The 27,917-nt window shown below is 37.9% G+C and overlaps 2 protein-coding genes across 2 annotated transcripts; one reads left to right on the forward strand and one right to left on the reverse strand.

The window, feature by feature from the left end:
* The first annotated feature begins 2,129 nt into the window (after nucleotides 1-2,129).
* LOC100665826 (olfactory receptor 10S1-like) lies at nucleotides 2,130-3,755 on the forward strand. Its single transcript, XM_003418278.3, has one exon. It carries the CDS (start codon nucleotides 2,622-2,624, stop codon nucleotides 3,588-3,590), a length of 969 nt encoding a protein of 322 aa, XP_003418326.2. The 5' UTR covers nucleotides 2,130-2,621; the 3' UTR covers nucleotides 3,591-3,755.
* Nucleotides 3,756-24,523: 20,768 nt separating this feature from the next.
* Nucleotides 24,524-25,733, reverse strand: LOC100665825 (olfactory receptor 8D4-like). The gene has a single exon (XM_003418213.3). It carries the CDS (start codon nucleotides 25,611-25,613, stop codon nucleotides 24,678-24,680), a length of 936 nt encoding a protein of 311 aa, XP_003418261.2. The 5' UTR covers nucleotides 25,614-25,733; the 3' UTR covers nucleotides 24,524-24,677.
* Between the last annotated feature and the right edge of the window lie 2,184 nt (nucleotides 25,734-27,917).

The following is a 27,917-nucleotide window of genomic DNA, read 5'->3' on the forward strand; positions in this document are numbered from 1 at the left end:
ATTTGTTGGCATCTCCTGCCTGGAGGGGAGAAGAGAGGGTAGAGGGGATTAGAAGCTGGTGAAATGGACACGAAAAGAGAGAGTGGAGAGAGGGTGCGGGCTGTCTCATTAGAGGGAGAACAATTGTGAGTATGTAGCAAGGTTTATACAAGTTTTTGTGTGAGAGACGGACTTGATTTGTAAACTTTCACTTAAAGCACAATAAAAATTATTAAAAAAAAAAAGATGGATGCAACCAAGGCACCCATAAACTGATGAATGGATAAATAAATATGGCATATTCACATAATGGAATATTACACAATGATTAAGAACAAGGATGAATCTGTGAAACCTCTCATAACATGGAGGAATCTGGAAGCCACTACATTGAGTGAAATTACTCTGTTGCAAAAGGAAAAACATTGTATGAGACCACTATTATAAGAACTCAAGAAAAAGTTTAAACACAGAAGAAAATATTCTTTGATGGTTATGAGGGGAGGGAGGGAGAGGGGTATTCACTACTTAGATAGTAGACGGGAACTATTTCAGGTGAAGGGAAAGGCAACACTCAGGAGAGGGGAAGTCAGCACAACTGGACTAAACCAAAACCTAAGAAGTTTCCTGAATACAACCAAATGCTTCGGAGGCCAAAGTAGCAGGGACGGGGGTCTGGTGATCATAGTTTCAGGGGACATCTAGGTCAATTGGCATAACAAAATGTATTAGGAAAACGTTCTGCATCCCACTTTGGTGTCTGGAATCTGGGGTTTTAAACAATAGCAAGAGGTCATGTAAGATGTGTCAGTTGGTCTCAACCCACCTGGAGCAAAGGAGAATGAAGAACACCAAAGATACAAGGTAATTATGAGCCAAAGAGACAGAAAGGGCCACATAAATCAGAGACTATATCAGGCTGAGACCAGAAGAGCTAGATGCCCACTGATTACAACTGATGACTACCACGATAGGGAACACAGCAGAGACTCCCTGATGGAACAGGAGAACAGTGGGATGCCTACCTCAAATTCTCATAAAAAGACCAGGCTTAATGGTCTGACTGAGCCTGGAGGGACCCCAGAGGTCATGGCCCCTAGGCCCTCTATTAGTCCAAGACTGGGGCCGTTCCTGAAGCCAACTCTTCAGACACGGATTGGACTGGACTATAAGACAGAAAAAGATACTGGTGAGAAGCGAGTTTCTTGACTTAAGTAGACACATGAGACTATGTGGGGAACTCCTGTCTGGAGGTGAGATGAGAAGACAGAGGGGGACAGAAGGTGGTTGAACGGGCAGGGCAAATACAGGGTGGAGAGGAGGAGTGTGCTGTCACATTAGGAGTAGAGAAGCTGGTTACGTAGCAAGGTGTGTGTAAGTTTTCGATGAGAGACTAACTTAAATTGTAAAATTTCACTTAAAACGTAATAAATAAAAATAAAAAACTATGACTAGCAGACTGAGAGGTACTTTATGCTTTAGGCAATGTAGACTAATAAAGGGGAGACATGAATCACATATGTTGCTTAAAGACTGACAAAGCTGTTGAATGCAGAATCCTTTGTTAGATTAGAGGAGTGATTGAGAGATGGCACATAAAGGACCACTGCGAAAATCTAGGTATAAAGTAATCAAAGGTGGGATTAGGAAACAATCCTGATAATTGAACAGATACCAGAAAAGGCAGTTTAAAGAACATTTGTACACACTTCAACATCTAATTAGATGTTGGAGGTAATTTGAAAAAAACATCAAAGAGAGTTCTTCCATTTCAATTCTGGCCCAATGGAAAGGCTCAACCAAAAGCATAAGTGGACAATTCCTAAAAGGTTAAGGAGACAAAGTTTTACAGGACAAGCATGAAATATACTCTATAATTTATCCTGATAATTATTCAGTCAACTCCCCAAGGCCTCCTTGTGGGTTGTTGGTAGTTGAAATTCCAAAGAACTCCCAATGGTAGAGGGAAGTGTGGAACTGCCCTGTTCTTGGCTGATGTAATAGGACTAAAAACTCTAGGCAAGGTTCCCAGAAGATAAAAACCTGCCTACCCACATCTACAGCATGGCAGAACCAATTAGGAGGACGAGGACATCACAATTCTGGACCATATAAAAATATATATATACCCAATGGGAGCATGATTTGTGTGCTTATATTGGTATTATTGAGGAGATACATTTCTCCAAATAATCCTGACAGACCTTTATGTACTTCATAAATATTGCAGATCTCATATTGAAAAGATTCATTATGAAGGAATGACTCTTTTAATATGAAATAGGTAGCAAGAAAAAGCTAAAAAAGGACAGAACAGGGAAATAACACTGTGTATCTTCTTTTATCTCCTGCTGAGTGAGCAAGAACAAGATGGCTTGGCCCAGTGGATAATAATATTTCAGGACAGGTAAATGCCTGGAAAACCTGGCCACGCAGTATTAAGAGCTCCGGCTGCTAACCAAAAGGTCACCAGTTTGAATCCAACTTGCGCTCCTTGGAAACGCTATGAAGCAGCTCTACTCTGTCCTACAGGGTCACTATGAGTCAGAATCGACTCGATGCCAAAGGGTAAATGCCTATTTATTACATCCGTTGATATCTGTTTTGCTGCAAGGAGATAAATAACCACTCTGTTTGAGAAAATGGCTATGGAGACAGAATACCCCAACCAGACTATGGTGAGCTACTTCTGTCTGGGGGGCCTGATGTTTACAGCTGAACATCCTACCCTCTTCTTCCTCCTCTTGCTCCTTATCTACAGCATCACCATGACTGGGAATCTCCTCATTCTCTTAACTGTGGGCTCTGATCCTCATCTCCGCTCCCCCATGTACCACTTCCTTGGGCACCTTTCCTTCCTGGATGCATGTTTGTCTACAGTGACAGTGCCCAAGGTAATGGCAGGTCTCCTGACTCTGGATGGGAGGGTGATTTCCTTTGAGGGCTGTGCTGTTCAACTTTACTGCTTCCACTTCCTGGCCAGTACTGAGTGCTTCCTTTACACTGTCATGGCCTATGACCGTTACCTGGCTATCTGTCAACCCCTGCAATACCCAGTGACCATGAATAGGCGAATGTGTGCAGGGCTGGCTGGGATCACCTGGGCCATAGGTGCTGTTCACTCTGCAATCCATACCTCCCTCACCTTCCACCTGCTCTACTGTGGACCTCACCACATCGCTTACTTCTTCTGTGACATTCCCCCTGTGCTGAAGCTAGCCTGTGCAGACACCACCATCAATGAAATTGTCATCCTTGCCAACATTGGCATTGTGGGTACAGGCTGTCTGTTCCTAATCGTCACATCCTACATCTTTATTGTGGCCGCTGTGTTGGGGATCCGTACAGCTAAGGGACGGCAGCGTGCTTTCTCCACGTGCACTGCACACCTCACAGTGGTGCTCTTGTACTACATGCCACCTGTGTGTATCTACCTGCAGCCTCGCTCCAGTGGGGCAGGAGCTGGGGCCCCTGCTGTCTTCTACACAATGGTCACTCCAATGCTCAACCCTTTCATTTACACTCTGCGGAACAAGGAGGTGAAGCGCACTCTGAGAAGGCTTCTGTGCCAAGGCTTCCTGGAGTCTCCACCCAGCAGCCCAGCCCCCTAGCCTCACTGTGACTATCTTATTTGCCTGCTGGGAAAGCAACTGTTCACTTATCAAAATAAAGAGGGAATATCAGTCAAGTGGAAATCAGAACAATCGAGTTTCAGCTCAACCATTATTTTATTCCTTTGGTAAAGTGATGCCTCAATCACAAACTTTAGAAAATAATAGGACTGGATTACGGGTTGTCTAGGATACCTCCTAGGTCTCAGTGGTATGGCTCAGGGGTATTTAAAATACTACTCATATTGTCATTTATTTAGTAAATTTTTTCTTTCTACTTTTATAAAGTAACTTTATTAAGTGCATAAACATATAAAGGAATCTGATAACATAAGTTTAATGTATAAACAATAAAATAAACCTCTGTATAATCATCACCCATCTTAAAAAAGAAAACACATTTTTAGCATGATAAAATACAACTTCATGGAAAAAAGTGACTTTCCCAGGGTCATTAGAATGTGTCGGAACTGACCCTGTGACTCTTTAGCTTACAGGTTTAGCATTCTTTTCACTGTCTGTCCTCTCCCACTAAGATAGGGTATGACACAGGTGATACTGAATGGTACTTACCAGTACTCTAATTCTGATTCTACCAGTCACTAGATGTAAAATCTTCTGAAAATTTTCTAATGCTTTAGTTTCCTTATCCTCTTTGAAAGTAAGATTAATACTAACTGCTGTGTACGAATGTGTGAGGACTAAATGAGATAATTTTGTAAAGTACCTTGTGCAAAATAAGTGTTTTCTTTCTTACCAAGAGGCTGGAGAAGTAAAAGAGCTTATTACACACTAAGTTTGAATAAACTGTATCTGAAAGATTGTCAGGGTTTTTAGACCTTCACTGAACATTTATTCAGTGTCTTAGTCAAGTAGTACTGCTGTAACAGAAATACCACAAGTTAATGGCTTTAACAAAGAGAAACTTATTCTCTCTGAGCCTAGTAGGTTACAAGTCCAAATTCAGGGTTTCATCTCCAGGGGAAGGTTTTCACTCTTTGTTAGCTCTGGAGGAAGGTCCTTGTCCTCAATCTTCCCCTGGTTGAGGAGCTTCTCAGGTGCAGGGACCCTGGGTCCAAAGGACGTGCTCTGCTATTAGGGCTCCTTTCTTGGTAATATGAGGTTCCTACCTCTCTGCTTGTTTCCTGTTCCTTTTCTGTCTTGAGAGATAATAGGTGGTGGGGGCCACACCCCAGGGAAAATCCCTTCACATTAGATGAGGGAGGTGACCTGAGTAAGGGTGATGTTACAGTCCCACCCTAATCCTCTCAACATAAAATTACAATCACAAAATGGAGGACAACGACACAATACTTAGAGTCATGGCCTAACCAAGTTGATACACATATTTGGGAGGGGTGCGGGGGACATAATTCAATCCATGACATACAACAACTACAAAACACAAAAAGACATCTCTAGACCCTGAGGTGATGAAGGATAACTCTAGGTTCTAGTGGAGGCAGCCTGCCATGTAAGAGGGAGGAGTCCTGCTATGTTCAGAGAAGTGAGTGGATGAGTCTAAATTACTCTGTGGAGAGAAGATGGCCTCGAAAGTCTGATTAAAGGGTTTAGGTCATGCATTAGGCACACTGCCTATTTATTTCTCCTCTTACCCTAATCTTTACCCTCTAGAATATCCTCATCCTGGGAAGTCACATTCATTAAGTAGTGAATCATAATATAAATGGGAAGACAGAAAAAGGAGTCAGGTTGTAGGATGACCAGTCAGCAGACTATTACAACATCCCATACACGCTTGAAAGTGCTGTTACCTTCTGCTATGACATTAGAGATGGAATGGCATTTCGTAGGATTAAATTAGAGATAATGTAAAGGAAAAAATATTTTTTTCCTTTTAGATATTGCTACTGTGGGGTTTGATTTGAGATTTAGGAGAATTGGTATATTTATACTATTACAGGCTTACCTGAAATTTAAAGGGAAAGGGCCTAAAGAATTAATTAGTAGTAATTGAAATGAAAAAGATTACTTGTCAAAAAGAACTACACAATGCCATCATTTTCCCAGCCTCCTACAATGCAAACAGTATACAAACTGTTATTTTTCTTTTATAAATATCTCTCAAATAGAAAGACAACAAAAGTATTATCTGTTGTTGTTGTCATAAGGTGCCATCCAGTTGGTTCTACCTCAAAGTGACACTATGTACAACAGAATGAAACACTGCCGGGTACTGCACCATCCTCACAATTGTTGCTATGCTTGATCTCATTATTGCAGCCACTGTGTCAATTCATCTCCTGCAGGGTCTTCCTCTTTTTTGCTGACCCTCTACTTTACCAAGTATGATGTCCTTCTCCAGGGAGTGATCCCTCCTGATAACACAGGTCCAAAGGATGTGAGACCTAATCTCACCATTCTTACTTTTAAGGAGCGTTCTGGTAGTACTTCTTCTGACACAGATTTGTTCGTTCATGGTATATTTAATATTCTTTACCAAAACCACAATTCAAAGGTGTCAATTCTTCAGACTTCCTTATTCACTGTACAGCTTTAATATGTGCATCAGATGATTGAAAACAGCATGTCTTGGGTCAGGCACACCTCAATCTTTAAGGTGACATCTTTGCTTTGAAAAACTTTAAAGAGGTCTTTTGCAGCAGATTTGCCTAATACAATGCATCTTTTGATTTCTTAACTTCTGCTTCCAATGGGCATTGATTGTGGATCCAAGTAAAATGAAATCCTAGACAACTTCAATAATTTCTCCATTTATCATGATGCTTCTTATTAGTCCACTTGTGAGAATTTTTGTTTTATGTTGAAGTGTGATCCATACTGAAGGCTGTGGCCTTTGATCTTCATCAGTAAGTGCTTCAAGTCCTTTCAGTCAGCGAGGTTGTGTTATCTGCCTAAAGCAGGTTGTTAATGAATCTTTCATCAATCCTAATGCCCCATTCTTCTTCAGGTAGTCCGTCTTCTAGGATTATTTGCTCAGGATACAGATTGAATATGTATAGTGAAAGGGAAAAACTCTGATGCACACCTTTCCTGACTTTAAATCAAGCAGTATCCATTTGTTCTGTTCCAAAGATTGCCCCTTGGTCTAGGTACAGGACCCTCATGAGCCTGGAATTCCCATTCTTAGAAGTGTTATCCATCATTTGTTATGATTAGCATAGTCCAATGCCTTTGCATAGTCAGTAAAAGACAGGTAAACATCTTTCAGGTATTCTCTGCTTTCAGTCAGAATCCATCTGACATCAGCTGTGATAAATTTGGTTCCATGTCCTCTTCTGAATCCTACTTGAGTTTCTGGTATATCCCCGTCTATATACTGGTACGCAGCCTATTTTGAATGATCTTCAGCAAAAATTTACTTGCATGTGATATTAATGACTTTGTTCACTAATTTTCACATTCGGTTGGATCACCTTTTTTGGAACAGGCATAAATATGGATCTCTTCCAGTCGGTTGACCAGGTAGCTGTCTTCTAAATTTATTGGCATAGATGAGTGAGCACTTACAGTGTTGCATCCATTTGTTGAAACATCTCAATTGGTATTCCATCAATTCTTGGAGCCTTGTTTTTTGCCAGTGCCTTCAGTGAGGCTTGGGCTTCAACACCATCGGTTCCTGATCACATGCTACCTCCCAAAGTGTTTGGACGTTGACCAATTCTATTTGGTATAGTAACTCTGTGTATTCCTTCCATCCAAAGGATTATTTGGATACAGGAATTTACAGGGTAGGACATGCTGCAAGAGTGTCTAACTAAGCGTTCTCACTGTTGGTCCTTCTATTAATGAAGTTTCTGAGAAAAAAATTTAGCACTACTTTTGAAGATGGACTGTGCAAATGAAAATATAATGCACATAATTGAGTGTTCTAAATATCCTCATAAATAAAGGACTTCTAGAGTAGCAGGGAAGCCCTTGTCGGTCTGTGGTAAGAGCCCAGCTGCTAACCAAAAGTCACCTTTCACATCCACCAACTACTCCTTCGATATGCTACGGGGCAGTTCTACTTGGTCCCATAGGGTTGCTATGACTGGGAATCGACTTGAAGGCAAAGGCTTTAGTTTTGGTTTTAGAGTAGCAGTTGCATTCAAATAATGAATATACAATGATTCGTGGTTTCAGGCAACTTCACTAATAACAGGAAGATTTGTAACAACACAAAGCTATCTTTGCTCCTCCCTCACTGGCAATGCTCACTAGAGCACCAGTACTGGAATTTAATAAAATACTATTTCTTTAAATATATCCTGTTTCACTTAGAGTTCACATTGGCAAGTTTGTTATTTTAATTAATAGTTTAATTGTTTTGCACTTACTAATACTTCTGTCTTGTAAATTAGGGTAAACATCTGAAACATGAAAACAAAGGTAACACAGATGGTAGAGAAGTTATGATGAAGGAATGCTTGCCCAGGAATGTTGGAAACATACAAGCTTTGGAATTAGATGTTCAAGGACCAGTTTTACTATACGGTCAGCCCTCTATAACTTTGGGCTCCACATTCATGGATTCAATGAACTGAAGATGGAAAATACCCAGGAAAAAAAAAAAGGAAAGAAAGAAGTTTCCAAAAGCAAAACATGAATTTCCTGCACACTGAAAACTCTACTGAATCCACGAGAATGAATGGATGTGTAGCCATACCCTGCTGTAGCCTCCCATCATTTCACAGATCCTCAGTCTCTCTCCAGCACTCTTTTCAGCATTGTTTACCTTGCGTCTTGTCATTATTCCCTAAACAATACAGTACTGCATAACTACTATTTACACAGCATATTCATTTTTTGGATATCATAGATAATATAGAGATGATTTAAGATTTACAGGAGGATGTAGTATAGGATCGCTATGAGTGCTATGAGTTGGAATCGACTCAATGGCACTGGGTTTTTGGGTACATAGGTTGTATGCAAACACTGCACCATTTGATGTAAGGGACTTAAACATCTGCAGATTCTGGTATCCACTGTGGTCGTGGAACCAATCCCCTGCAGATACCAAGGGATGACTTTAATCTAGGAGGTCCATTTAATAAAAATTTCCCTGATAATTGAATAGGATTCCTTGAACTTAGATCATCCTCCATTTTATACACACACACAAACACACACTCAAAAATTTACTAAGTCCTAAGACTTTGGGGCAGCTTGTATTTTCCAAAGGTAAACACAATAATACCTCTCACTCCACATGTTCTTCTTACAAAGAAACTATGTCATGACTCCCATCAAATGATAGGAAGGGGGTAGGAAGGCCTATACTCATGTTTTGAATTTGGAAGATAGTGGGAATGATTATATGTGACTTCTGAGACTGGGTCGTTAAAGAAATGCAGTCTCTTCCTGATTCTCTAAGGCACATGCTCTTGGAACCCAGCCACCCCCCATGCTGTTGCTCTTGTGTCACGTCCCAATGATTCCTACTCATACCAGCTCTATAGGACGGAGTAGAACTGCCTCATAGGGTTTACTATGCTATAGTCTTTACAGGAGCAGATCACCAGGTCTTTTCTCCCACAGAACCACCAGTGGGTTTAAATCGTCAATCTTTGTTTTAGTAGCCGAGCGCATTAACCATTGCCATACCAGGGCTCCTTACCATACCATGAGGAAGTACAAATCATCCATGGAGAGCCTCATTGAAAAAGTAGGAAGGCCTTGGGCCCTCAGCACATGAGCTCTCAAATGCAGGTAAACACCAACTTAAAAGTTATGTGATTGAACCATTTCGCCCCAGTCCAGCTGCCCCAGCTAAAAACAAGTAGAGGTGACCCTACCCTACCTCACCCTGAACAAATTGGAGGTTTGTGAGTTAAATAAGTAATGGCTGCTCTCTTAAACCACCAAGTTTTGGCATGTATTGACATGCAGCAAAAAAAATAATTGGAATATGAGTAATTCTTCAATGTGCTTGGTCACTGCCACCAACACACACACAGACGTGAGTACAGTGTCATCCTAGGGACTCCTGAGGTAACAATGCTCAGAATTCCAAATAATTTTACTAATTTTCTTTATATTCCAATCCCTCAAACATCTCGTAGTGGCTGAAGCACTTTAAGAATGGTGGAATAAGGACCTCCAAAAGTCCATTCCTTCCTAAAACCAGTGAGGATACTGGCAAATATTATCAAAATCAGTTTTTTCAAAACTCTGAAAATTATCCAAAAGGCATGCAAGAATGGAGGGACTATTCATTTCAGAACACAGCAGAAGCTAATAAGAACAGTGAGCTTCGTGACATTTTTTTACATTTTTATTGTGCTTTAAGTGAAAGTTTACGAATCAAGTCAGTCTCTCACACAAAAACTTACATACACCTTGCTACATACTCACAATTGTTCTCCCCCAATGAGACAGCCCACACACTCCCTCTGCTCTCTCTTTTCATGTCCATTTCACCAGCTTCTAACCCCCTACCCTCTCTTCTCCCCTCCAGGCAGAAGATGCCAACAAAGTTTCAAGTGTCCACCTAATCCAAGAAGCTCACTGCTCACCAGCATCCCTCTCCAACCCATTGTCCAGTCCAAATCCTGTTTGAAGAGTTGGCTTTGGGAATGGTTCCTGTCCTGGGCCAACAGAAGATCTGGGGGCCGTGACGACCAGGGGCCTTCTAGTTTCAGTCAGACCATTAAGTCTAGTCTTTTTATGAGAATTTGGTGTCTGCATCCCACTGCTGTCCTGCTCCCTCAGGGGTTCTCTGTCGTGTTCACTGTCAGGGCAATCATCGGTGGTAGCCAGGCACCATCTCATTCTTCTGATTTCAGGCTGACCCTTTCTGTCTCTTGGGCTTATCATTACCTTGTATCTTTGGTGTTCTTCATTCTCCTTTGCTACAAGTGGGTTGAGACCAATTCATGCATCTTAGATGGCCGCTTACGCCACTCTCCAAAGTGGGATGCAGAATGTTTTCTTAATAGATCTTACTATGCCAATTGAGTTAGATGTCCCCTGAAACCATAGTCCCCAAACCCCCGTCTCTGCTACTCTGGCCTTCGAAGCATTCAGTTTATTCAGAAACTTCTTTGCTTTTGGTTTAGTCCAGTCATGCTGACCTCGCCTTATTGTGTGCTGTCTTTCCCTTCGCCTAAAGTAGTTCCTATCTACTATCTAATTAATGAATACCCCTCTCCCACCATCCTTCCCTCCCCCATCTCGTAAACATCCAAGAATATTTTCTTCTGTGTTTAGACTATTTCTCGAGTTCTTATAATAGTGGTCTTATACAATATCTGTCCTTTCACGACTGACTAATTTCACTCAGCATAATGCCTTCCAGATTCCTCCATGTTATGAAATGTTTCATGGATTCATCACTGTTCTTTATGGATGTGTGGTATTCCATTGTGTGAATATACCATAATTTATTTATCCATTCATCTGTTGACAGGCACCTTGGTTGTTTCCATCTTTTTGTTACTGTAAACAGTGCTGCAGTGAACATGGTTGTGCATGTACCTGTTCGCGTAAAGGCTCTTATTTCTCTAGAATATATTCCAAGGTTTGGGATTGCTGGATGGTATGGTAGTTCTATTTCTGGCTTTTTAACGAAGCACCAAATCGATTTCCAAAGTGGTTGTACCTACCATTTTACATTCCCACCAGCAGTGTAAAAGTGTTCCAATCTCTCCACAACCTCTTCGACATTTATTATTTTGGGTTTTTGGATTAATTCCAGCCTGGTTGGCATGAGATGGAATCTCATTGTAGTTTTGACTTGCACTTCTCTAATGGCTAATGATTGTGAGCATTTCCTCATGTACCTGTCAGCTACCCGAATGTCTTCTTTAGTGAAGTCTGTTCATATCTTTTGCCCATTTTTTAATTGGGTTATTTGTGTTTTCATAGTTGACTCAAAGATAATTGGTTCAATTTTTTGTTTGTTTTAGTATTCCATTATATATATATCACAATTTGTTTTTGTGCTACTGAAGTACATTTTGGTTTTTCACAATTTTTGGCTTTTATGAAAAATGTTTCTATGACTATTTGTGTAAAAGTCATGCAGACATGATTTTATTCCTCTGGAATGAATTCCTAGATATGTAATTGCAAGATCAAATGGTGTGTAACATTAACTTTTGCTAAACTATTTTCCAAAATGGCTGAGCATTATATTCTTCACCAGCAATGCATAAGACTTGCTCCACATATTCGCTAACACCTGTTATTGTCAATCTTTCCAGTGGGTGTGTAGTGGTATCTCATTGTGGTTTCAATGTTCATTTCTCTGATAACTAATGGTATCATGCAACATCTCACTTGCTCATTGGGCATTCCTTTGTCACTTTTGTGCTTATCGGTGCAAATCTTTCGTACATCTTTAATTGGATTTTTGTCTTAGTAGTATTGTAGGATTTCTTTGTATATTCTAAATAGCAGGGTTTTTTTTTGTCAGATGTATGTATTGTGAGTATCTCTTCCTTGTTCATGGCTTGCCTTTTCATTTTCTTAACATTATCTTCAAAAAGAGAAAGTTTTAAATTTGGGTGAAGCCCAATTTATCAATTTTTAAAATTTCATTATTGAAGCTTTGTGACCTACATAAGAATTTTTTACTGCCCTAAGTTTGTGAAGATTTTTTTCAATGTTCACTTCTACAGGTTTTATTGTTCTAATTTTTATATTCAGGTCTATGATTCACTTCAAATTGATTCTTATGTAACATGTAAGATGAAGACCCAGTGTTCCTTTTTATTCCATATGAATATTCAGTTTATTCAGTACAGCTGTGGGAAGACTATACTTTTCCATTAAACTACCTTAATATCTTTGTTAAAAATCAATAGACATAAATGTATAGATGTATTTATGAACTTGCTAATCTGTTCCACTGAAATACATCTCGATCTTTATGCCAATATCATGTGCTTAGATTTATGCAGCTTTATAGTCAATCATGACTTTAAGTAGTAAAATTTCTGCAACTTTATTTCTCTTTTTCAAAACTGCCTTAGCAATTCAAGATCCGATACAGTACCTTGTAAGTTTTATTTCTACAAAATAAAACAAGTCCACTGGGCATTTTACAGGAATTAAATTGAATCGCATCTATTGATAAATTGAGAAGAATTTACATCTTAATATAGAGTCTTCCAAAAGAGGAATAAGATATATTTCTCCAAGTATTTATTCTTTAATTTCTCTGAGCTTTTTCTTCTTTTTTTTAGTTTCCAGGTTCCATTTTATTAGGTATGTGCTTATGTACTCATGGTTTTGCTGCTATTGTTGTAGTTAGGTGCCATTAAGTCAGTTCCAACTCATAGCAACCCTATGGACAACAGAACAAAGCACTGCCTGGTCCTGCGCCGTTCTCACAATCATTGTTTTGTTTGAACCCATTGTTGTAGCCGCTGTGTCAATCCATCTCATCAAGGGTCTTCCCCTTCATTCCCTCCTGAAAACGTGTCCAAATTACATGAGTCAATGTCTCACCATCCTTTTTCTAAGGAACTCTCTGGCCTTATTTCTTCCAAGACGAATTTGTTTCTTCTTCTGACAGTCCACTGGTATATTCAGTATTCTTGGCCAACACCATAATTCAAAGACATCAACTCTTTTTGTATACTTATGTATTTTCCTTGTTTTATTGCAATACCTGGGAAGTCCAAAACAGTGTTAAATACAGGTGAGAATGAACAGTTTTGCCTTGCTCCAAATCTTAGGAGAAAAAAAGCACTAAGTCTTTCATCATTAAATATGATCTTAGATGTACTTGTTTAGTATACGCCTTTTATTAGGTTAAAGATTTTGCCAAAAGATTTTTTTTCATGAGTGGATAATCACATTTCTCAAATTAGATCATCATATAATTTTCCTTCTTTTTTCTGTTACATTGTTTGTTACATTCACTGATATTTGAATGTTAACACAACCCTGAATTACTGGATAAATCCCATTTGATGCTGATATATCCTCTTCTTCATATATTGCTGGATTCAATTTGCTAATATTTTGCTAAGGAAGGATTTTTGCACAAAGTTTCATTAGGGATATTGGTCTATAATTGCCTTTTCTTATGAAGTATTTGCTTTTGGTATTTGGGTAAATCGAGTTGTGAAGCATTCAGCCTCCTGTCTATTCAGAAATGGTTATGCAAATCTGGCATCATTTCTTTCTTGAACGATGAATAGAATGTACGAGTGAAGCCAACTGAGTTTTGCATTTACTTTGTGAAAAGTCTTAAATTACAACATCATCTTTTAAATTGATATCAGACAATTTGTTTTTCTCTATTTTCCTGAATTCATGTCAGTAACTTTTCTCTTTCAGGGGATTAATCCATTTCATGTAAACTGTAGCATTTATTGACACAAAATTGTACTGAATACTCTCATTTGCTCATTTCACATTTGTAGAGTCTCCGTTGATGTGCTCTTTCATTCTTGATTTTCAATTTTGTCTTCTATTTCTTTAGATCAGTCTAGCTAGAGTTTTGTCAATTTTCTTGATCAACAAACTGATATTCGGTTGATTTGGTTGGTTTAAATCTAATCTAGTTTAAATCTAACTTCTAAAGTAGAATGCTATTGATTTTCTCTCTTCTTTATACATATTCTAGTTCAGTGATTTCTACCATATCTTCATTATTTCCTTCCTTGTAATTCTTCTACAAGAGCCCCTGGTGGTGCAGTGGTCAAGGGCTCAGCTGCCGACAAAAAATCACTGGTTTGAACCCACCAGTAGCTCTGTAGGAGAAAAGACCTGGTGATCCCCTCCTGTAAAGACTACAGCCTAGGAAACCGTATGGGGCAGTAGGTTCACTACAAGTTGGAATCAACTTGATCACATACTGTGTCTAAAATGCTTTTCTTTTTCTAATTCATTAAGGTGTAAATTCAGATTATTGGTTTTATACACTTTTTTTTTTCTAATAGAAGCATTTGAAACTATAAATTTTTCTCTAAGCACTGCTTTAGCTACATTCAACACATCTTTTGTAAGTTCTTTCTATTTCTTCTTTGATTCATTGGTTGTATAAAACTTCATGGCTTGATTGCCAAATATTTATGGATTTTCCAGGTATCCTCTTATTACTGATTTCTATTTTAACTGTTACGATCAAAGAACAAAGTATAATTTCAGTCCTTAGAGATTCATTGGGAATTGTCTTATGACACAGAGGGTGCCATGATGGCGCAGTGATTAAGCACTGGGCTGCTATCTGAAAACTTGGTGGTTAGAATCCACCAGCCACTCCTTAGGAGAATGATGTGGCAGCCTGCAACTGTAAAGATTTACAGCCTTAGAAACCTTATAGGGGAGTTTTAGTCTGTCTTATTTATTTATTTATTTTTTATAGAGTAACTATGAGTCAGAATAGATTTGATGGCAATGAGTGTTTTCCTATGAAACAATATGTTGTCAATCTTGATGAATATTTCACAGGCATTTAAAACGAATCTATATTCTACTGTTGTTGCGTACAGAATGCTATAAATGTTAAGTCAGCTTAACAATACTGTTGTCACGTCTTCTATAGCCTTACTGTTCTATGAATTACTATGAAAGAAGTGTTGAAATCTTCAGTGAAAGCTCTGGATTTGCCTATTTCTCCTTTGAGTATTGCCAGTATGTACTGTGTATTTTGAATATTTGTTATTGTATACATATACACTTAAAATTTTTAAGCCTTCTTGTTAATTGATGTCTTGATTATTTTAAATGTTTTTTGTGTGTTTTAGGTGAAAGTTTACTTGGCGAATTGATTTTATACAAATTGTTCTGTGACGTTAGTTATAACGTTACAATGTTCACAACATGCCAGCATTCTCATTTCCATTCTGTTGCTCTGATTCCATGGATCTAGCTTCCCTTCCCCTCCTTACCTTCCCATCTTTGCTTTTGGGTAGATGTTAACCATTTGGTCTTATAAGTGATTGTTTAAGAGACACATTACACACAGTGACATTATTTATTTTATAAGTCAATATTTTATTTGGCTGAGAAGAGACTTCCAGGAGTGGCTTCAGTGCCAGGTTCAAATGGTATCTTAAGGTGATGGTCTTGGCCATTCCTCCAGTCTTTATCAGTTCAGTAGATCTGATCTTTTTTAAGAATTTTAGTTTTGTTCTACATTTTTCTCCCACTTTATCCAGGACATTCTACTGTGTCCCTGGTCAGAAAGGTGGGTAATGGTTATATATGGATATATATGCAGCTCACACAAACACGTATTTACATATGCCTACAGATACAGCTATACATGCATGTGTGTGCACTCACCTATGCCCTCCTATACACTTAAAAAAAAAAATTTTTTATACACATGCATACAATTCTACCCATTTAAACACACACATATTTTGGGGTTGTCATTACTGTTGTTGAAGACTGTGTATGTCATTGATTGAAGTTGTCACAGTGTATTTCTTAGTGTCTTCATTTACCTTGGTCAAGTTATGCAGACTTCACCAATGTTTCCTGTTGCCTTTTCACCATCACCGAGTATAACAAGTGTCTACTATCTAGAAAGTGATTCCCCCTTCCTCCTTCCACCCCTGGTAACCATCAAAGAAGGTTTCTTTCAGTGTGTATGTCTATGCCTGACTTTTTATAATAGTGGGGCCATGCAATATTTGTCCTTTTGTGATTGACTTACTTCACTCAGCATAATATTTTCCAGATTCACCCATGTTATAAGACGTTTTGCAGACTCTACATTAATCTTTATAGTTGCACAATATTCCATTGTATGAAAGTATCAGAGTTTTTGTAATCCATTCTTCCATTGATGAGCTCTTTGGTTGTTTCCTTACTTTTGCTATTGTGAATAATACTGCAGTGAACATTGGTGTGTGCATATCTGTTCATATCACTACTCCTGTATCTATTGCATATGTATCAAGAAGGTATTTCTCTTTCTATCTTTCTGACAAAGTGTCATATCATTTTCTATAGTGGTTGTACCCTTTTACAATCCAACCAGCAGTGTATAAGAGTTCCAATCCTCCTACAACGTTGCCACCATTTGTTGTTTTCTGTTTGTTTGTTCAGTGCCTTTTTGCAGGGATGAGATGATATCTCATTGTAGTTTTGATTTACATCTCTAATGTCTAATGACCAAGAGTATCTCTTCATGTGTTTGTTAGCCACCTGAATGTATTCTTTGGTGAAGTGTCAGTTCATGTCTTTGCCCATTTTTTAATTGGATTGTTGTCCATTTTGCTGTTGAGGTACTGAAGTTTTCTATATATTTTAGAGATTAGATACTTTGTCAGATATGTCATTGCCAATTTTTTTTCCGCAGTTTGCAGGTTCTCTTTTTACTCTTTTGGCAAAATGTTTTCATGAGCATAAATGTTTAGTTTTTAGGAGGTCCCAGTTATCTAGTTTGCCTTCTGTTGTTTGTGCATTTTTAGTTATGTTTGATAGTGTGATTATGCCATAGATTAGGACTCCTAGCAGCTTTCTCCCTGTTATTTTCCAGGAATTTTATAGTTTTAAGTTTAACGTTTAGGTCTTTGATTTCTTTTGAGTCAGTTTTTTTGTATGATGTAAGTATGGATCCTGTTTCATTTTTCTACAAATCAATATCCAGTTTTTCCAGCACCATTTTTTAAAGAGATTATCTCTTCCCCATTGAATGAACTTTGTTGACGCTTTGAAAAAGAGCAGCTGCCCATACCTGGATCGATTTGATTCTTAGTTCTACATTCTGTTGCATTGGTCTGTGTGTCTGTCGCTGTACCACTACCAGGCTGCCTTGACTACCATGGCTGTATAGTAAGCTTTGAGACTGGAAAGTATGAGGCCTCCTACTTTGTTCTCCTTCTCAATAATGCTTTATCTATTCAGGTCCTCTTTCTGTATAAAGTTGGAGTTTAGTTTTTCCATTTCATTAATGAATGTTGTTGAAATTTGGATCAGGATTGAATTATATCTACAGACTGCTATGGGTAGCACTGACATTTTCACAATGTAAGTCTTCCAGTCCGAGAGCATGGGGTATATTTGCATTTATGTAGGTCTCTTTTGTTTTCTTGTAGTGGCCTTTTGTAGTTTTCCTTGTATAAGTCTTTTACCTCTCTGGTTAGATGTATTCCTAAGTACTTTATTATTTTGGCAGCTATTGTAGGTAATTTTGTTTTCTTGATTTCTTTTCGGAGTTCTCCTTGTTGGTGTGAAGGAATCCCACTGATTATTATGTGTTGACCTTGTACCCTGCCATTTTGCTGAACCCTTCTGTTAGTTCTAGTAACTTTCTTGTAGAACCTCTGTGATTTTCTATGTTTAGGATCATGTTATCTGCGAATAGGGATAGTTTTCATCTTCCTTACCAATTTGGGTGCCCTGTATTTCCCTTTCTTGCCTTATTGTCCTTGTTAGGACTTCCAGTGCAATATTAAATAAGAGTGGTGATAATGGGCACCCTTGTCTTGTTCCCATTCTCAAGGACAACATTTTCAACACCTCTCTCCATTGAGAATAATGTTAGCTGTTGGTTTTTTATGTTGGTTTTATATATATGCCCCCAAATATGTTGGGGCAATTTCCCATCTATTCCTATTTTAGTGAGAGTTTTTATCAGGAAAGAGTGTTGGATTTTATCAAATGCCTTTTTTGCATCTATCAAGATGATCATGTGATTCTTTTCCTTTTTTTATTTATGTGGTGAATTATGTTGATAGATTTTCTAATGTTTAACCATCCTTGCAGCCCTGGCATGTATCCCACCTGGTCATGATGTACTATTTTTTTGATATGCTGTTGAATTCTGTTGACTAGAATTTTGCTGAGAATTTCCATAACCATATTCATGAGGGATATTGATCTGTAATTTTCTTTTCTTTTTTTTTTTATGGTATGTTTTCCTGTTTTTTGTATCAGGGTTATGCTGGCTTCATGGAATGAGTTAGGGAGTATTCCTGCCTATTTTTATGTTCTGGAATAGTTTGAGTAGAATTGGTATCAACTATTCCCTGAATTTTTGTTAGTAGAACTCTCCAGTGAGGCCATCTGGGCTGAGATTTTTTTTGTTGTTGTAGAGTTTTGGTTTTTGTTTGTTTTTTTTTTTTGACATCTTCAATTTCTTTTTTGTTTTGGGTTTATTTAGGTTTTTTGCCTCTGTGTTTAGGTAAGTTGTATGCTTCTAGAAATTTGTCCATTTTCAAATTTCTTTAGAGTGTACAATTTTTCATAACATACTTTTATGATCCTTCTTAGTTGGTTCTTTTATGTCACTTATCTCATTTCTTCTTGCTTTTAATTTGCATCTTGTCATTTTTTTTTCCTATGTCACTTTGGCCAGTGGTTTGTCAATTATATTTATCCTGTCAAATAACCAACTTAAAGTCTTGTTGATTCTTTCTATTGTACTTCTATTTCATTTATTTCAGCTCTGATCTTTATTCTTTACTTTCTCCTGGTGACTGCGGACTACTTTTGCTGCTCCTTTTCTGTTTGTTTCTGATTTTGGCCCTTTCTTCTTTTTTTGATGTGTGCATTGATTTCTACAAATACTCCTCTGAGCACTGCTTTTGCTTTGACCCTGAATTTTGGTATATTTGATTCATTCGATTCTAGGAACGTTTTAATCTCATTTTTAATTTCTTTTATTATTCAATAGTTTTTAAGTGTTATTCAGCTTCCATGTATTTATTTTTTTCCTTTGTTCTTTCTGTTTTTGATTTCTAGTTTTATATCATTAGGATCACAGAAGACATTTTGTATTATTTTGATGTGTTTTACTTTATCGAGGCTTGTTTTGTGGCCTAAAATATGGTCTATTCTGAAGAATGATCCATGTGCTTTGCAGAATAATATGTACTGGCCATCTGTTCTGTGGTTTCTTCTATATACGTCTATGCGGTCAGGTTGGTTGATTGTATTATTTAGATCTTCTGTATTTTTGTTGAGTTTCTGTGTAGTTTTCTCCATCATCAAAACTACTGTGTTAAAGACTCCTACTATTATTATAGAACTGTCTATTCTCTTCTCAGTTCTGTATAGATTGTTTTATGTATTTTGGAGCTCTGTTATTGGGCAAGTAAATATTTATTATGCTTATGTTCTCTTGGTTGATTAACCATTTAATCATTATGTAACACCCTTCTTTTTTCTCTCATACTGGGTTTTGACTTAAATTCTATTTTGTCCGAGATCATTATTGCCACTCCCGCTCTGTTTTGGTTACTGTTTGCTTGATATATATTTTTTTTCCATCCTTTGATTTTTAATCTATTTATGTCTTTGTGTCTGAGATGTGTCTCTTGTAGCCAATATATTGATGGGTCATGTTTTTTCATCCACTCTGCCACTTTGTCTCTTGAATGGTGCATTTTATCCACTTACATTCAGCATGAATATTGATAAGTATGAATTTACTGCTACCATTACGTTATGCTTTGTGTGTGTGTGTTAACGGTTCCTTTGTTCAGCTTAATTTTCTGCATTGAGTTCTTTTTGATTATGGATTTTTTTTTTCCTCTTCTTCATTGTTGTTGGTTTGTGTTTTCTAGGTCTTATTATTTTCTTCTTCTTTATTTTGGTGAGTAGATTTATTAATTTTCTTTGTGCTTTCTCTGAAATTTTCCTTTATATTCCTAAGTTTAAAACAATCTCTTATATCTTGATGTCATCTTTACTTCCTCTATGTATAGAAGTTCTATAATTACATATTTATGGCCTTTTTTTTGTTTTGACGTTGTTATCATTTTCGGATTGACATCTCTGGTTCCCTGTTTTCAGTTTTGCAGCATTGTTTTACTTCCAAAAATTCTTTACCTGGGTTGGCACCTGAGTAATGCTGTCATGTGTTGTGATCTCAGGTTGTGGTCTGGAGAATGCCTACAATTAGGAAGTCAAAATAATTGTAAGACTCGCTTCATATTTTCTCTTCTCTCAGAGATCACACTCCTGGGATGCCCTATTGTTCGAAGTCCAAAATAGTTTTTTTAATATCTTTTTTGGTTTTCTAGTTGTTTACTGAGAGAGATTAAGTCTGATCTTAGTTATTTCATTGTGGCTAATGTGGAAGTCACTTATTTATTTGAGCTTTGATTTCCTTTTTGACTCAGATGTAATTAAGGGGAGTAAAGAAAAAATTTTTTAATGTGTCTCTAAAATACAAGATTGTTCATGCTTAAATTGTTCATACAAACTCATCAATCACATGAGAGCATGTTCCATGAGGGAGATACAACCCAAAGAGGAATAATATTATCCAATAATAATAATAATAACACGTTTTCTCCTCCTTTGCTTTTCTCTTTCTTTGAGGGTGAGGTGGGAGGGAATTAAAAGTGTTTCTTATAAAATTTGATAAGAAAAGTTTTGCTTACTTTGAGTAATTGGCATGCTTCCCTCTTTCTAATAAACAAATTTATGTAATTAACTCTACTATCATATTTTTGTTTTGGTTACTTGGAAATTCAGACAGATATTAAGACCATACATTGAAACTATTTAAACTTTTATGGTCTGTTTGTTTTTCTTTTAACTGTTCTTCAGTCACTTTTATTATTTATAGTTTTCTTATTTGGAATCATTATTTTTATTTTAATTTATCAAAATATATAAGCCCTAGGCATCATACATCCAGTTCAACAACATAACCTGTTCATTCAAACCTCACAATTTATCTTGAATCCATCAATATTTTCCCACCTCTACTGCCAATATTGTGGGTAAAATCATCATCATTTCTTACCATGATAATTTTAATAACCTCACGGTTGGCCTCCTTGTTTCCACCCTGGCCAGTAGTTACTTCTTCCCCAACCCAAACATCCCAACGCACCTACACACACACACACACATCTAATATTTAATCAATAAAAAGAGAATTTTTCAAAACATGAAAAAGAATGCATCAGTCTTGCTGTTTAAAACATTGTAGTAGCTTCTTTTTGTACTTAAAATAAAATTCACCTCTTTACATGATCTGGCATTTGCCTGTCTATCCAGCCTCCTTAGTTACCATTTCCTCTTTCACTTTGCTTCAGCTTTACTGCATTCTCTGTTTCTTGAATACAATAAACTTTGTTGCAGCCCTGGTACCTGTATACTTACACTTCATTCAGGTTTCATTGCAAATGGTGCTGCTTCAAAGAAATCTATTGAAAGTAGTCCTCAGCCCACTGACAATCACCAATATCATTTTTATTTCTTCAAAGTACTTATCTCTATCTGTAATTATTGTGTTCTGTATTACTTGCAACCCCTCCTCCAAAAGTAAGCAGAAATCTTGTCTATCATATTAACAACATTTCAGCACCTAGAAGAGTGCCTGGCACATAGAGTGCATGGTAAGTATATACTGAATAAGTAAATTAACACCTCACAGTCCCCATACACTGCATTATCTTGGATGATTGTAAAAGAGTTCATTCTTGAAAAACATAATTGTTTTATTACACTTAACGTAAAACATATTATTTGAAGAAAAGTAACAACATCCAGTTTGCAGCCTATAAAGAAAGTATCAACTCTAAAGAAACAGAAAGTCGTAAAATACTGCATATATGCTGATTATCTTAGATATTTTGTGCTGCTATTACAGCTATTTTTGTTTATCATGATGTTGCTCACTGGTCCAGTTGTGAGGATTTTTGTTTTCTTTATGCTGAGGTGTAATCCATGCTGAAGGCTGTGGTCTTTGATCTTCATTAGTAAGTGCTTCAAGTCCTCTTCACTTTCAGCAAGCAAGTTTGCGTCATCTGCATAAATGCAGGTTGTTAATGAGTCTTCCTCAATCCTGATGCCCCATTCTTCTTCATATAGTCCACCTTCTTGGATTATTTGTTCAGCATGCAGATTAAATAGGTATAGTGAAAGAATACAACCCTGATACACGCCTTTCCTGACTTTAAACCAATCAGTATCCCTTTGTTCTGTCCAAACAACTGCCTCTTGATCTACGTAAAGGTTCCTCATGAGCACAATTAATTCTTCCAGAATTCCCATTCTTCACGGTATTATCCATAGTTTGTTATGATCCACATAGTCGAATGCCTTTGCACAGTCAATAAAACACAGGTAAACATCCTTCTGGTATTCTCTGCTTTCAGCCAGGATCCATCTGACATCAGCAATGATATCTCCGGTTCCATGTCCTCTTCTGAAACCGGCCTGAATTTCTGGCACTTCCCTGTTGATACACTGCTATAGCCGTATTTGAATGATCTTCAGCAAAATTTTGCTTGCATGTGATATTAATGATACAACTGGACCAATGAGCAACGTCATGATAAACGGAGAAAAGTTTGAAGTTGTCAAGGATTTCCTTTTACTTGGATCCACAGTCAACAGCCATGGAAGCAGCAGTCAAGAAATCAAAAGACGCATTGCATTGGGTAACTCTGCTGCAAAGGACCTCTTCAAAGTGTTGATGAGCAAAGATGTCACCCTGAAGACTAAGGTGCACCTGACCCTAGCCATGGTATTTTCAATCACATCATATGCATGTGAAAGCTGGACAATGAATAAAGGAGACCAAAGAAGAGTTGATGCCTTTAAATTGTGGTGTTGGCAAAGAATATTGAATATACCATGGACTGCCAAAAGAAGAAACAAATCTGTCTTGGAAGAAGTGCGGCCAGAATGCTCCTTAGAGGCAAGGATGGCGAGACTGTGTCTTACATACTTCGGACATGTTGTCAGGAGGAATCAGTCCCTGGAGAAGGACTTCATGCTTGGCAGAGTACAGGGACAGCAGAAAAGAGGAAGACCCTCAACGAGTTGCATTGACGCAGAGGCTGCAACAATGAGCTCAAGCTTAACAAGGATTGTAAGGATGGCGCAGGACAGGGCAGTGTTTCGTTCTGTTGTGCATAGGGTCGCTGTGAGTCGGAACCGACTCGACGGCACCTAACAACAACAACGATTACAGCTATACCATAAGTGGATGCCTTTAACAAACAGAAATTTATTTTCTCACAGTTTAGGCACCTAGTAGTCCAACTTCACAGCACTGGCTCTAAGGGAAGGCTTTCACTCACTGTCAGTTCTAGGGGAAGCTCCTTGTTTCTTCAGCTTCTATTTCCTGGTTCTTTAGAGATTTCCATGTGGCTTCACATCATTCTTCTCCCATCTCTACTTGCTAGTTTACTTGTTTAATGTCTTTTATTTCTCAAAAGAGACTGGCTCAAGATACGCCCTATACTAATCCTGTCCCATTAACATAACAAGACAATCTGTTACCAAATAAGATTATAACCACAGGCATAGAGGCTAGGATATACAAAATATATTTTTGGTTGCCACAGTTCAATCCATAACACATCCACTTGAAAAAAAAAATGATATTTGATAAGCTTGTCTAAGTATCATCTCCTCATCTTGATGTTCAAAGTCTTATCCTTTGATCACAAGATACCAAATACTGGGACCATATTTGCTTATTGCCTTGCTCAATTTTCTTCGTTTAGTTCTACTTCAATATAACATTGGCATTTAATGAGCCCTTTACAAGAAACAATAAGAAAAATTATTCCACATTTATTGTAAAATTGTTGTGGTGATTACCATCATATTCGTCCATATCACTTATACAAATTCCCATAAGAGACATGTGTTTTTAACTTAGATCAGTAATAGTAAAGATTTGTTTTGCCAAAAGAATTTGGCATTATTTATTTTCTGATATTACTATGGTACAACATGATTTTGTTTTTCTTTTTGACCTGGAGTCATGAAACTAGTGATAAAATTTGATATTCAATCACAGCAATGACATTAAACTTTAAATTTGTTGTATTTGTCACTTCCCACTGTCATACTTGTTTTATTTCATAAATCTTAATTCACAGGTTCCTGGGTGGTACAAATGGTTTATGCTAAACTATTAACCAAATGGTTGGTGGTTCAAATCCATTCAGCATGGCCACAGAAGAAAGCCCTAGAGATCTGCTTCTGTAAGATTACAACCCTTGAAAACCCTATAGAGCACAGTTCTACTCTGAAGCACACAGGGTCACCAGGAGTCACGATCGACTCAATAACAAAGGGTTACATGTACATACATACATACACGCACAGACAATTCACTTCAAATTACTTTTAAAGAGGTAAGCTCTAAACACATCTATACAAACACATGTTTATGAATATGAAAATAAGTATTATAAATGCATAAACAAATCCTAATAAGGATCGTGTTCATTATGAAGATAGTTTTCTTCTTAAGAGTTTTATCAGTGTATTTTTCACTTCCTTGTTCCTCAGACTATATATCAGGGGGTTCAACATTGGAATCACAGTGGTATAAAACACCGAGGACACTTTCTCCTGGGTGAGTGAACTGTTGGCAGCAGGCTTGAGATACATGGATATGAGGGACCCATAAAATATAAGAACAGCTGTCAAGTGGGAACTGCAGGTGCTAAAGGCTTTGGACCTGCCCTCTTTAGAGTGGATACGGAGGATGCTGGAGAGGATGAAAGCATAGGAAATGATGATTGACAGGCTGGTGGCCACTGTGTTAAATTCACCACTGATAAAAATCAAAAGCTCATCAATGTAAGCGCTGGAACAGGAGAGTTTAATAAGAGGGACAACATCACAGAAATAATGGCTAACGATGTTTGAGTTGCAGAAGGACAACCTTAATATACAACCTGTATGAATCACAGCATCCATAAAACCTACTGAGAAGACAGCAGCCACCAGCAGAGAGCAGACCTGAGGGGACATGATGACATTATAGAGGAGTGGGCTACAAATGGCAACATAGCGATCATAGGCCATTGCCACCAACATGTAGCATTCTGAAATGACAAAATACAGGGACAAAAACAGCTGAGTCATGCATCCATTATAGGATATAGCTTTATCTCTGCGTAAAAACCCAGCCAGCATTTTGGGGGTAACGACAGAAGAATAGCAGACATCTATAAAAGACAAATTACTGAGGAAATAGTACATGGGCATGTGAAGTTGAGAATTCAACCCAATTATTGAGATCATACCGAGGTTTCCTACCACGGTTACCATGTAGATCCCTAAGAAGAGGCAGAAAAGGGGTAGCTGAAGCTCTGGTTGGTCAGTTAATCCTGAAAGAAGAAACTCAGTCACTGTGGAATAATTTCTCATGTCCATTCTTCTCTGAGAAATCTGTGGAAATGAGAGGAAAAGAATCAATTAAGTCAGGCATGCTCCTAGCTTTTCTCCAATTCCACACAGCCCAGGACTTTATAGCTATAAAAACATAGAACCCAGGTTCCCTTGTCCCCTTGGCATAAAGGCTGTGCCTCAATCCTTAGGGGGGAGGGGAGGATGTCAATAGGTGTTACAGGAAATAAGTAGCCCAGGGTCATATGGGTCATATTCAGAAATGCTCAGTTACATAAACAGGTTTCTTAACTAAAAGATATCAGAATCTTCTAGAGGATTACATAACATACAATATTTCTCCAGTTTAATTGATGTTGGAACCTCCCTTTTTCTGCAAGCCTATTGTAGCACTAGTGTGACTCAGAACATAATTTAGAAAACCATGTTTTTGTTTTGCGGTTTGTTCTGTTTTTTAATCTAACCATAAATTGATGTCTAGGTGGAAGCTTATTCTTCTTGTACTTCTTCTGAAAAGCTGGATTATGGCAAAAGAGCAGACCTCTGAAAATTTATTCTGTCTTCTGAATCTCTGGTTGTCCTCTGGGCTAAGTCTGCTTCTTCCACCCAGGCCATTGAGTGCCCTTCAGAAGGAAGCTCTAGGCAGCCTACTACTACTGCCGTCGCTTTTGACAATGCCAATGACCCAGATATATATGCTTCTAGTTGGAGGTTCCCACACAGCACTTCCCGTTTTCCACCCACACCTCTTCTCAGGAGGAAGGCAAAGATGGTGCACACCTCAGAGTCACCTCAGAGTCACCTGTCCTGGTGCAACCAAGGTCTTATCTCTGAAATATCTGACATTCAGTTTTGGACTACTCATACATGCCTCTATAGACTCTCACATTTGCCTAGAGATTGTGCAAAGCCCTGCTTAGAAATCTGGTATTTTCTCAACCTGCCTAACCCAGGATCTATGTTTTCCTCTGGCTACTCAAGAAGCTGCTTGTTTCTCTTTGGTCCCAATCTATTACTGCCATCTTAGGCCCAGCACACTTCCTTTTGCCACTTGAGTTTCCAAAGATGCAGAAGCCTCCTCCTGAAATTCCACGTCACTCCGTTCAAAATAAAGGGTCTTCATAACAATGAACAGCTGTTCCCTTAGCAGCTTTTTAATTTCTACAGTATGCCTGTCTTTTTTATCTTCTTTTTTTCTCCCATCCTGGGGGGTGAAGACAGGGGGCTCATTTCCAAAAAAGCGGACATCCAGTTTCCTTTTCTCTATTACTGCAATACCCTGGAATTTTCGTTTTGCTTCATCCATCACCAATTAACATGCACAGATACAGCCTTGTCACAGAGATCACACTGACAGAATAACCAAAGAAATGTTCGAGGAGGTTCATAAATTCAATTTTTTTTTTAACTTTAATCTCTCTTAGGTGTCACAGACACAGTGGCAGCTTTCATTACATATCTGATCCTCCCACATTTCCCAAATTCCTACTGGGCTGTCTTTCAAAGTAAACTCTCTTCCATACTGCCCATGTTACCTGTTTCACTCCAGGGTCCTGCATCCTTTTCACCCCTATTCAAGCCAAGCCATTTCTGCATTTAGGTTTTTGCTACTCAAAGTGTGGTCCATGGACAAGGAGCAACAGCATTACCTGAGATCTAGTTAGGTCCTACCCCAAACCTATTGCATAAGGACCTGCATTTTAACAAGACCTCCTCATGACAGCTGGGTCCATTAAAGCTTAAGAGTCGCTACTTTGGGTTATTCCTTCCTAGAGCTGAAATTGTTTTTCTTCTTTCTTGCTTCCTTCTCTGAAACTCTCCTTTTTCTATGCACCAGACAACATTCATAATCATGTAAAGCAATCTCTGAAAACATCTTCCTAAAAGAAGCCTTCTGAGATGTACAATTACATACCTATTTATCTTACCGCCTGTATGTGAACTCCGGCATTTCATGTCAGGGAAATGTACATGTCATATAACTTATTACAATACATCGTATTCTGTTTTTTATACATAATTTTGCAGAATATAATCAAAAGTGGTTGTAGCAGGAAGAAATATTATACATACTGTTTCTTTATCCACATAAAAATGAACAAAGGTAACTAGTATCTTCTCTATTTAGCCACCTATTGATAAGCTTCACTAAACTAGAGAGAAAATTTTAGTACGTTTTATGTCTGACATCTCAATTGGTATTCTGTCTTTTCCTGGAGGCTTGTTTTGTGCCAATGCCTTCAGTGCAGCTTGTACTTCTTCCTTTAATACCATTGGTTCTTGGTCATATGCTACCTTCTGAAATGGTTGAACATCGACCTCTTCTTTTTT

Source organism: Loxodonta africana, chromosome 15 (assembly GCF_030014295.1).
Source record: "Loxodonta africana isolate mLoxAfr1 chromosome 15, mLoxAfr1.hap2, whole genome shotgun sequence".
Classification (NCBI taxonomy): Eukaryota; Metazoa; Chordata; class Mammalia; order Proboscidea; family Elephantidae; genus Loxodonta; species Loxodonta africana.